This window comes from Monodelphis domestica, chromosome 2 (genome assembly GCF_027887165.1).
Source record: "Monodelphis domestica isolate mMonDom1 chromosome 2, mMonDom1.pri, whole genome shotgun sequence".
NCBI lineage: Eukaryota > Metazoa > Chordata > Mammalia > Didelphimorphia > Didelphidae > Monodelphis > Monodelphis domestica.
The window spans coordinates 496711071-496721946 of NC_077228.1; the positions used below are offsets into that span (position 1 = coordinate 496711071).

The 10876-nt window shown below is 44.2% G+C and overlaps 1 protein-coding gene across 6 annotated transcripts; it reads right to left on the reverse strand.

Moving 5' to 3' along the window:
* Nucleotides 1-5761: 5761 nt before the first annotated feature.
* RFX5 (regulatory factor X5) lies at nucleotides 5762-10608 on the reverse strand. 6 transcript variants are annotated; one of them, XM_056819374.1, is made up of 10 exons: nucleotides 10468-10608; nucleotides 9633-9818; nucleotides 9275-9308; nucleotides 8903-8985; nucleotides 8372-8494; nucleotides 8002-8121; nucleotides 7802-7883; nucleotides 7296-7497; nucleotides 7090-7181; nucleotides 5762-6942 (listed from the first exon to the last, which is right to left on the reverse strand). In XM_056819374.1, the coding sequence occupies exons 2-10, from the start codon at nucleotides 9743-9745 to the stop codon at nucleotides 5977-5979; spliced, it is 1815 nt and encodes a 604-aa protein (XP_056675352.1). In that variant the 5' UTR covers nucleotides 9746-9818; nucleotides 10468-10608; the 3' UTR covers nucleotides 5762-5976. The 6 variants fall into 6 exon arrangements, with proteins under 6 accessions (XP_056675352.1, XP_016284651.1, XP_007485481.1 ...); XM_016429165.2 differs by having other exon boundaries at nucleotides 7060-7181; XM_007485419.3 differs by having other exon boundaries at nucleotides 9633-9752; nucleotides 10468-10607.
* Nucleotides 10609-10876: the final 268 nt, after the last annotated feature.

Here is a 10876-nt window from a genome sequence, read left to right on the forward strand (position 1 = left end):
AGAGGAGAGAGCTAGATGATTTGAATGGAAAACTCTTATCTTCCTAAGAATGATCTAGCAGAACCAAAGAGACTAACAAGTAAGAAACCATCCATTCAGAGTCAGAACAAGAGAAGAATAGCAAGAGTTGGTGATTTCTTATTCAGATGTATGGAGGCAGCTAGCTATCAATCTGATAAAAACAGAAAAGTCTATTGTCTTCCTTGTCAGCCAGGTGGTGAAGTGGATTGAGCCTTGGCTGGGCCTGGAGTCTGGAGTTTTGAGTTCAAATTTGGCCCTCAGATTTTTTTAAAAATATATTTTATTTGATCATTTCCAAGCATTATTCGTTAAAGACATAGATCATTTTCTTTTCCTCCCCCCCACCCCCCATAGCCGACGCGTAAGTCCACTGGGCATTACATGTTTTCTTGATTTGAACCCATTGCTATGTTGATAATATTTGCATTAGTGTTCATTTAGAGTCTCTCCTCTGTCATGTCCCCTCAACCGCTGTATTCAGGCAGTTGCTTTTCCTCGGTGTTTCCACTCCCATAGTTTATCCTTTGCTTATGAATAGTGTTTTTTTCTCCTAGATCCCTGCAGATTGTTCCGGGACATTACACGGCCACTAATGTAGAAGTCCATTACGTTCGATTATACCACAGTGTATTAGTCTCTGTGTACAATGTTCTCCTGGTTCTGCTCCTCTCGCTCTGCATCACTTCCTGGAGGTTGTTCCAGTCTCCATGGAACTCCTCCACTTTATTATTCCTTTTAGCACAATAGTATTCCATCACCAACATATACCACAATTTGCTCAGCCATTCCCCAATTGATGGGCATCCCCTCGTTTTCCAGTTTTTTGGCCCTCAGATTTTACCAATTTGGTGACTCTGGACAAGTCACATCACCCTGTTGGCCTCAGTTTCCTCATCTGTAAAATGAGCTGGAGAAGGAAATGGCAAATCATTCCAGTACCTTTGCCAAGAAAACTCCAATTGGAGTCAAGAAGTGTCAGATACAACTGAATGACTGAGAAACAACAACTATGTGCCAACAACAACATAATGCCAGGCATTATGCTAAGCACTAGGAATGCAAAGAAAGGCATGACAGTCCTGTAGCAAAGGATACAGGGCTGGGATGAGATTGGTCAGGGTAGGGAGGAGGCAGGATAAAGACACCCTTAAGTTAGATGGGAAATGATGGGTCTGGGAGCAGCTCAAAGAGAGGGAGGGGGTCCTGGGAGGAGGTGGAAGTTTCAGTGTTGATTCAATCTCACAGGGATATGAGTTCTTGGAGAGGGTAATAAAGTTCATTCAGGAGATCAGCTGTGAGCAGGAAAGCAGCTATTTGCCCAGGATCACGCTGCCTACTTCCTTAGGCAGGATTTGAATTGAGATCTTCAGGACTCCAAGCCCAGTAGGCACTTCACTACCCAACTACATTAGTCACAACCTTTGAAATCTTGGAAATAGCAATTTGGATTTGGAAACACACCTTTTACTTTTCTATTGTTTCATGGCAGGTGTAGGGGGGTGAAGGGAGCTGTGGATAGAAATAATGGGTTTAATCTGCAAGAAGGTGAATTTTAGCTTCCTGTAAGGTGCCATTGAGAGTTAGGTAGCTTGTTAGCCCATGCTAGCTGTGTGACCATGGGCAAGACCCTTAAACTCCCTCTCCCCTACCTAGGCCAGTGTTCTCCTAAATAGTTTGACAATACACCCCTATTAGTAAAAAAATTTTATTTATTTATAAATTGCATGCATATGCTAATGTACTAATATGCTATATTATGAGACATACAAAAAAGACTAACAAATAATGGTAAAGAAAACAATTAAAAATATTAAAGGTATAAAATCCTTTTTGCTCTCACTAAACTATTAATTTTTTAATCTTTAAATATTTATATTAGTATATGGTGTTCTGAGTAGTTAACTTTTTGTTTTGCTTCTCAGAATTTTTAACATGTTTTGCCTTGGTTCCTTAGAAATTTTAGGTATTTTACTCAGATTCTTAATAATTCACACAATAAGCTACCTTTTCTTCAAATCTGTTTTTAAGACATATTTGTAATTATTAATGTTATGAACAACTTAAATTGAAAAATTCTTCCATCTAAAGAAGGGGTAAATTGATGATTGTCATTAAAGTGCTCAATAGGAGTCTTCTCTTTTAGACCCTTAAATCTAGAGGTTGGATAATTAGTGTATAAACTATAATATTTTAATTTTGTGCTTATTGCGTTTTTGTGTTTAAAATGTAAAAAACAACAAAAAGGTAAAGTGGAATGCAACTTTTAATGTGAAACTATTCTTATAAGTTCTTATCAGTAATTGAAACAAATTCTATTTAATTTCATTTTCTTAAATTATAATTTGGATATATATTATATATTTAATACAAAGTGATAATTTTGAGATATTTTCTCTGAGGTTTTAAAAAACATTGCACTATGAAATATAAAGACAATATCAACATTGCATATTTTTACTGTTATCACAACAAATAATATTAAAAAACAATTTAAAATTTAATGTAGCATGACAAAAATTATCTTTTAAATTTTTTTATAAAAACAAATATTATTTTAGAACTTTCTTATTATTAAGGAGCTTTTATCATGTGAAAATGGGTGAAACAGTTCCAAACTATGATAAAGTTTTTAACCATTGTATTTTACTTTTTAACACACACTGTTGCAAAAAAGGTAACATTTTCCATTTTTCTTGGAATACACATTATTGGGGAGTGATAGTACACTGTTGTTCCTTGTATTAATCTTATTCTATCCAAATGGTTCTGAAAATGAATCTGTGGATATTGGATGAAGTGTTGCAAAAAGAGCCCAGAACATGGGGGAGGGGGAGATCCATAAGGACTCTAATAGTAATCAAAATTTATATGGTCATTTCTGCTCTATACAGTTCAGTGTTTTAAATCTAATACTTCTTATGAAATGATGAATGTTGTAAGCTAATATTTTAAATCTTTATTGATAAATTATTATACTTTACCTGGGTCCATGAATTTAATAATTAATTTTTAATCAAAATGTTCATATAAATAGTTCCCCACCCAAAAAATTTTAGGGAGTAAGGGTGGGTGGGGGAGGATGTCCTAGGGGATGATCCTGCATAATATTGGTTGAGATTTTTAGCCTTAAAAAAAAAAAACCAACCAAACAAAAATATTTAGAGATGTTTAGACCTTGACCAGAAGAACCAGATTAAAAATTTAACTTTAATCGTTACATTTACCTTTTTCTTATTGCCATCTACCTCTTCTTTATCCTTCCTGAGTCTCCATCTCCAAAGTCTACTCCCTAATCCTACTCAATTCTTTTATATTTTTCTTTTTTGGTCTTTGACCTTCTCTTAAAATGAGTAAATCTGGACTGGTACCTGGGTCTGAATATGATTCTTTTACATTTTCTTTAATTTCTCCAAAATTTTGCTAAATTTTTTTCCTCCAAATTCGACCTTTTACCTACCTATAGGGTTTCTTTCTTTTTTATCCAGCTCAAATCTTTTTTCACCTACTACTTTCTCCACGGAACTATAGTTTCTGATTGGTAAGAGTTTTTCCACATCTTGCTCAACCCAAGTCTAGTTTGTCACTTTAGTTGCTCTCCCCTCTCACCTTTTCTGCCTCTAACTTTGGGAACTGTAATCAACTTAATACTATTATTTCTGAAAAATATGACTTTTTCCAAGTTTTTTCACTTCCCTCACTCATTGAGGTGAGAAAATAAAGCCCATTAGAAATATCTATAGTCATACAAAATAATTTATGTATTAGTTATGCTGAAAAGGATATGAACAGTTTTCAATAGAAAAACTACAAACTATTAAGTATGTGAAATGATGTTTTAAATCACTAATAAGAGAAAGGCAAACCAAAGCAACTTCAAGTTTTCACTTCATACCTAGTAAACTGCCAAAGATGGCAAAAGATGAGAATAGTCCATGTCAAAGATATTATGGAAAAACGGACATGCTAATACATTATTGGTGGAGCTGTGAATTCATCAGTACAAACCATTCTTGAAAAAAATTTGGAATTATGTTCGGACATCTATTAAAACATCCATATTCTTCAATCCAGAGATTCCATTGAGAGGGATCTATCCCAAAGGGTTCAATGATAAGGAGGCTCTATATATACGATTTTAGCAGCACTTTTTTTTAGGAACAAAGAATTGGAAACAAAAGTAGAAACCCATAGATTGGGTAATTGCTAAAAATTATTAGCATTATAAGTGCCATAGACACTAATGTGCGTAGTTATAGAGGAGAAACAAAGGAAGACTTATGTGAACTGATACGTGAATTTGGCAAAACCATTAAAACAATACTTCTGTATATATGGAAATAGTAATCTTTTTGATGTTTTAGCAAGTTTAGAAGTAAAAAAAAAAAACTTAATTGCTGTGAAATCACCACGACCAAATCCTGACAGTCTCCCTCTCCCAGGTAGACAGAAAAGCATCTTTCTCTTTGCAGAGGTAGAACAGCAAAGATTTTTTTGGATATATTGATTGGTTTTGCTGAACTGCTTTTTTCTTCTTTTTATTATAAGAGATAGCTCTGGGAGCAGAGAGTGGGAAAGCTACATTTGGTAGATAATGTAAAAACAAAAGTACTGATATCAATACAATTGATTTTAAAAATAATAACTAAGGATGGCCTGCAGAGTTAAATGCTCTGCCAACCATGTGTTTGCAGCCTCTTATCTAAGATTTTAAAATTCCCAATTAAGTATCTTTGCAGGAAATGACACAAAGATTGTTGAGTTCAGGGAATAGTTGTTTAGAACATAGTTTGAAGAGGAGTAAAAAAGGTCAGGAGAGGTAGTTACATATGAATAATTTGTATTTATATTTCTGTGCATCTATATGATTTAATTTGCCCTTCTCTAGGCTAGAACAATTTGTCTTTTTCACCTCCCCTCCCTTAGAGTAATTCCTTCTGTCTACTCCTTAACTGATCAGAATACAGAAGTATATTTATCATCCTTTATTAGTTTTGTGATCCTTGTTCTTAATATTAAAAGTGGATGAGAAGCAAAGTCCACCATGTATTTTTCTTTCTTACCCTTCCCCTAAAACCCTCAGATGAAATGGTTTTTCCTTCCTATGGCCTTGATAGGGGAAAAAAGGGTTGATTTGTCACCCATGGAACTCTCTATTGACATGCATAAGTATAAAGTTTCTTGTTCTGACAAGAATTTGAAGGATGAAGGAAGAGCTGGCAAAGACAGTGTCCATGAATATCAGTCGTTTGATTAATTTTAAATTGTGCCGGAGAGAGGGGATATAGAGGAAGCTAGTGTATTGGATTCAAGTCAGAGTAAAGCTTGAGGGAGTCCTTGTAAAATCAAGAAACTGAAGTGAAGGCTTTTCTGAATAGGAAATGCTTTACAGAGAGAATGGGTTTATGGACTTTTGTTTAAAGGGAAAACATTCCCTAAGAAATAATTAGATGATCTTTATCTCTTGAGCCTCTGGGATGAGCCAGATGGGTAAGGATGACTTCTGATATAGACAGGGATAAAAGAGACTTAGGCAAAATAGGCTTTAGACAAATACATGGTATATTTGGATAAGTCCCTACAGGCCTGTTTTCTTATGTGCACTAAATGGTTTCTAAGGCTCTTTTCAGCTTTAAAATGCTTTGTTATATCAGGGCTTGACTGTTCAACCTGTAAACTGAGAAAGCGTTCAGCTCATATCTACTATTCACATCTCCCTGAAAGAAAGGCAAAGAAATCAAGGTAGGAGGGCATGGCAGGTTTATTGGTAGGTAATACTGAAGCCAAGGGCACTAGCCTGGGAAAGGAAAAGGGAAGGACAAGACACGGTCAGAATGGGGAACACAAATCCATATAGGAAAGGGAAGGGGACAGCCATATAATAAGCAGGATCAGAGAGAAGGGCTCCTGCAGAGTAGGTGCATGTAGGAATATTCAAATTTCCCCACCATGTACCCATTAAGGGGGTGTTGCTTTGGGATCTTTGTGTCCAAAGAACAAGGAACCTTGGGGCATGTTCCCTTTTGGATCTTTATTCCCTTGTCCTGTGGTTTGTGCTGCTGCCTCTCTTCCCATGGATTGGGGGGGCTCCTCCCAACTTTTGTTGCCCTTGATGACACTCACTTTAGGAGTGACAGGACTTATATCCCCTATTTCTTTGGCGTGTTGGACACTAGGTTCCTTTCCTCTCTTGAAATCAGTGTCCTCTTCCTTCTCCAACTTTATAGGAACAGACCTCGGCTTTTCCAGCCCTCTAGCCGGGTCACTTTCCCTTCCAAAGCCCCAAGACTCCGGTGTTACCCTGGGGGAATGGGCAGCATCTGTAGCAGGCAGTGGCTTCTCAGGGGAGGAGCTCTGTTCCCCCTCACCATTTGATTTCTTTCGAGGACGCCCTCTTTTACGCTTGGCATCAATCCCTATCTCTTCTGTATCCTGGCCCAATACTTTGGCTGCTAGCTCTTGTCCTCTGGGATCACCGATAGGCACTTCAGCTGTCCTCTTCACTCCCTTGCCCCGGGGACCCATATCCACCCCTGGGCCTATCTCCCTGTTTTTCTCCAGGCTCTGGGACTGGATGAGACCTTCAGGTGGCGCTCGCCCAGGGATAGGCACAGCAGATACAGTGGGCAAGATCATGTTAATGATGGGCAGAGTTCCCCGGGGTACCCTGGCCCCACTGGGCAAAGGCAGTGTAGTGACTTTTAGGGTACCCGAGGGAAGTTTGGGGGCTAGGACTGGTGGGGAGACTCGGAGAGGCCGAGGAAGTTGTGGGTGGGGTACCCGGGGAAGGAGCACAGGCAGTCGGGCCACTAGAGCATTCACTTGGGGGTTGCTGGCTGCTGGGGTTGGGGTTTCTGCAGTTTTCTTCCGCTCCCCTCGAACTGGGAGGGCAGACCCAGGTCGGGGCTCCACCTCCTTGGGGGGCTGAAAAGAAAAGAGTGGAGCAAGGGATAAGGATCGGGGAAGATGGATCAAATAACACACGGAGGGGACTAAGCTCATAACTTCCTGGCCCACCTCCCCCCAGCCCCACTGGAGGACCTCGAAATCAGGATTCCTTGTCCTTCGCACCTGGGGCTGGCCCTTAGAGGCTTTTCCATCTGGGTTCTCCAGACCGTTCTTGGTAGCAGATGAGGGATCCCGTGGGAGCCTTTCAGGTTCATCTGAAAAGGCACAAGATTGTGCAGTGTGGGGTACGGAGGAAAACCAGCAGTGAGGCAGGGCTAGGTCATCTGTGGGCTGGGCCTCTCGGGTAAAGGGGCGTCGAGTCAACATACCAGTGAGTACCATGGCCATGAGCAGATGTGCATGAGCAGATCGAGCAGAGATGAGATGCTGCTGCAGCAGGAATCGGGCCACCTCGACGATGGAGCTGAAGGAGCGCTTTAATATGCGCTCTGCCCAGTCACAGGTCAGGGCACATGCTGCTTCCACTAGTTCGTCCCGAGGACCCGGACCCACTTCTGGGCCCAACTCTGGCTACAGGTGGTAGAGGACAACAGCCCTAGCTCCCTAGCCAAGGCTGGGGCGCCCGGAGCCCTCCCCAGGGATTCCCAGCCCGGGGCCTTCTGCTAAGGGAAGGGATCTTCAGTCTGAACCTCTCCTGCGCCAGAATCCCAGGCTCTCATAGCCCCAGCCCAGCCAGAAGATAGCCGAGATAGTATGCCTCCAGGACACGGGACCCAAACCGAGTCAGGTTTAGAAGCATGCCATTAAACAGATGCTCATCCAGGGATGGGACCGGGGGCTGGGGGGGTCTCAGAGTGCCAGCTGTTCTACTCACACTCTCTGAGCCCTTGAGGTCAAGTCCAGGCAAGGGTGGCATAGATACCAGTGTCTTTCTTCGGATACCACTGTAGCAATATCTGGTGTCAGTTAAGGAGAAGCCAGAACGAGGGATATCCTGATACCTTATTTATACCTGCACGGTCCAGCCCCGCACCTTGGTCTCACTCCTTTTCCCACCTTTCCATCCAAGGATACTTGGATTGGCCCCGGCCTCCCAGCCGCCGGGCCTTGATGTCAGGGAAGATTTCCCGGATGATTTTGCCAAAGTTGGCGGTGCTGAGCGGGCGGCAGCAGGCTAAGCTCTCACAGTACCTCCTGGGTAAGGTGGATCAAGCATGGCCAGGTGCCCAAGAAAGGAAGACCAAGGAGAAGAAGGGATCTGGTTGGGAGGATGGTTGGGGCAGAGGTGGGGGGCAGGGGATGCGGATGAAGGATGACAATGAAGTGAAAGCAGCCGGAGGGAGGAGGAAGAGTCCCTGGCGGGGCTTGCTGGAGGGTCGGGTCCACAAAGGTACAAGCCTGAGTTACCTGCAGTCCTTGGGTGGCCCCCACCCCTCTCACACACCTATAAGCATCATACACGTCCTGCTTTGGCAAACAGGTGGCTGTATGCTCCTCCAGGTGGTTTCGAATCCATCGGTAGGCGTACATATACTCGTCATGGCTGAGTGCACTTGGCTCCAGGTTGCTGGGGGTAACGGGAGGTGTCTATGACCCCAGGAGCAGGCCTTCCCCAGCGAGGCTTCCACTCCACACCACAGTAGCCAGCCCACACCGAACAAACCCTTGTGCCCCTGGGTGATCCCAACCCCAGGCAGGAACCGTAATAACCAGATACACAGACCCTCCCAGCTCCCCCTTCCTGCTCCCTTGCTTCATGCCCAAGAGTCATTTTATTAATAATGGGGGACTCCTGCTGCAAAAATTGCCCACCCTGATGCAGGCATCTGGTCTGTGACAACTAGTGCGTCCCAAAGGCAGGATCTGAACCCAAGCATCCTGGCTGACTACACGACTTGCTTCACTACTCTGTCCCTTTCCACCCTAAACTCCATCTACAGAGTTCTGCAAACCAGCTTTCTTGTACTAAGCTTACCTTTTATCTCCACCACTGGGGCCTGAGGGGAGCTGAAGGTAAAGATAGAGCTTGTCGTTGTCTGAGAATCTCTGCACATCTTGCTGGATTGGGGAAAGAGGGGAAGCAGAAGTGGCAGTGAGGCCCTCGATGAGCCCTCTGATGCCGACTTCACCGATTTTAGTTCAAACCACACCCCCTCCCCATTTTATAGGCCAAAGAGCCCAGACCCATGAAGGTTGAATGACTTGTCTAAGGTCACACAGTCTACTATATAGCTGTGATGAGAGACCTCCCTCCACTGGCTTCCACCTCCCATTTTCTTTCCACTAAACTACCATTCTGCTCCTGTGAATCCACTATTTCTAGCAGACCCTGCCCCATGGTACTCACCAGGATCCCCTCTACTTTGTTCTGCACCGCCTTGCTGTGGGAAAGAGAAAGCTGAACCATCAGCAGGGGGAATTCTAGCTCACCCTTTGGGCTCTAATTGTCAGGGAAGGGAGAGAAAGCCTTTAGCATAGTCCCTGCACCTAAGAAAACACTAGCATGGTTGTTTACTGGGATCAGAAGATTTAAGACAGGGGGAACCAGATTTTACAGTTGAGCCCATCATAATTAAGCCCCCTCCCCCCTCCAGTCCACCTGATAATACTTGTGTGCTGGGGAGAGAAATGCCCTGGGAGGAGGAAGGGGGACCCTAAGGCTCTGCTGGAGCAAGAAGAGTGGCATGAGTGAAGCAGGGGCTTACGAGATAGACCCTCGGAGCTTCTGTAGGAGAGTGGTGGGTTCACCAGCATCCCCACTGCCTGGGGCTGCTCCACCTGTCTTTGGGCTCTTGGCATCAGGTTCATCTTCTGCCATCCTGGCACTAAAATTTGATTGAGGCAGGTATAAATCTTGGATGTCTTCTCCACCCTTGGCACCCCTCAAGTTGCTTAAAAAAAGAGGACTCGTAAGCCTGGACCCCCCAGTGGACTGATTCGCTACTGGCCTCCCCTAACAAGTGCAGTTAAACTCTAGAAAGTCCCTCAAACTTTTTTTTTTGTCTGTTTAATTTTAATTAGCTGCTACCTGAGGGTCAGGAGGTGAACCCCTGAGGGAATGTGGGAAAAAATGGCGCCACCCCGACCCCCTAAAGCATTCCCTCCATTCCAGCCCCCAGCAAGTTGGACAATAGGGAAAAGGGGAAATTGGGGCTGCTACTAATGGGGGGGGGAAGAAAACCTACATGCAAGACCTCCCACTCCCCATGTCACTCGGCACAAATGCCCATCCTCAATACTCCCCCCAGCCCGTACCTAGCTGGGTTACCCCTGGGCCGCAGCTCACCTAATCATTGCAAAATGGGGAAGGGGCGTGGGGCATGGCAAGGTGGATCCCCGGCCGGGGAGGGGGATGTCCCAAGAACTGGGGACCTCTGCGTGTGCTTGTGGCTGGGGTGGGGGCGGGGGGTGGAAAGGGAGTTGGAAATACAGCCTCCATTCCCAGTGGTTTGCTCCAAATCCAACACTGCCTCCTCCCCACCTTTATGCACTCGCCCTCCTTCCCGCGCCGAAAAAAGGGAGTAGAGAAAGAGAAACTACCTCCGAGCCACCTCGACTCTAGGTCGGCTTCACGGTCCCGGCTCCACTCGTTGCTCGGTCTTTTTTTTTTTTTTTTGATTGGTCGGTTCCGCCCCAATCTGCCTGGATACACCAGCTTGCCCCTTCTACTATTGGTCCCTGCCGCCTCCGAGACAGGGCGCCCAGATCGCCCCGGCAGCTGCTCTAGTCTGCCTAGTAACAGCGATCCAATTGGTTAGCGGAGGAGGGAAAAAATCCAAAGTTGGCAATATTTGAGCGGTAACGGGGAAGTCCGGGCTGGGTTTCGGTTAAGTTGGGGTCGGTTGCGACGGGTAGCTCCAGGAGGTTCTGTTCTTAAAGGGGCCGCAGCCAGAAAGCTGGTCCCCGGATTCTTTGTGCTTTCCCCTTCCATGGGGGTTTCACTTTTGTC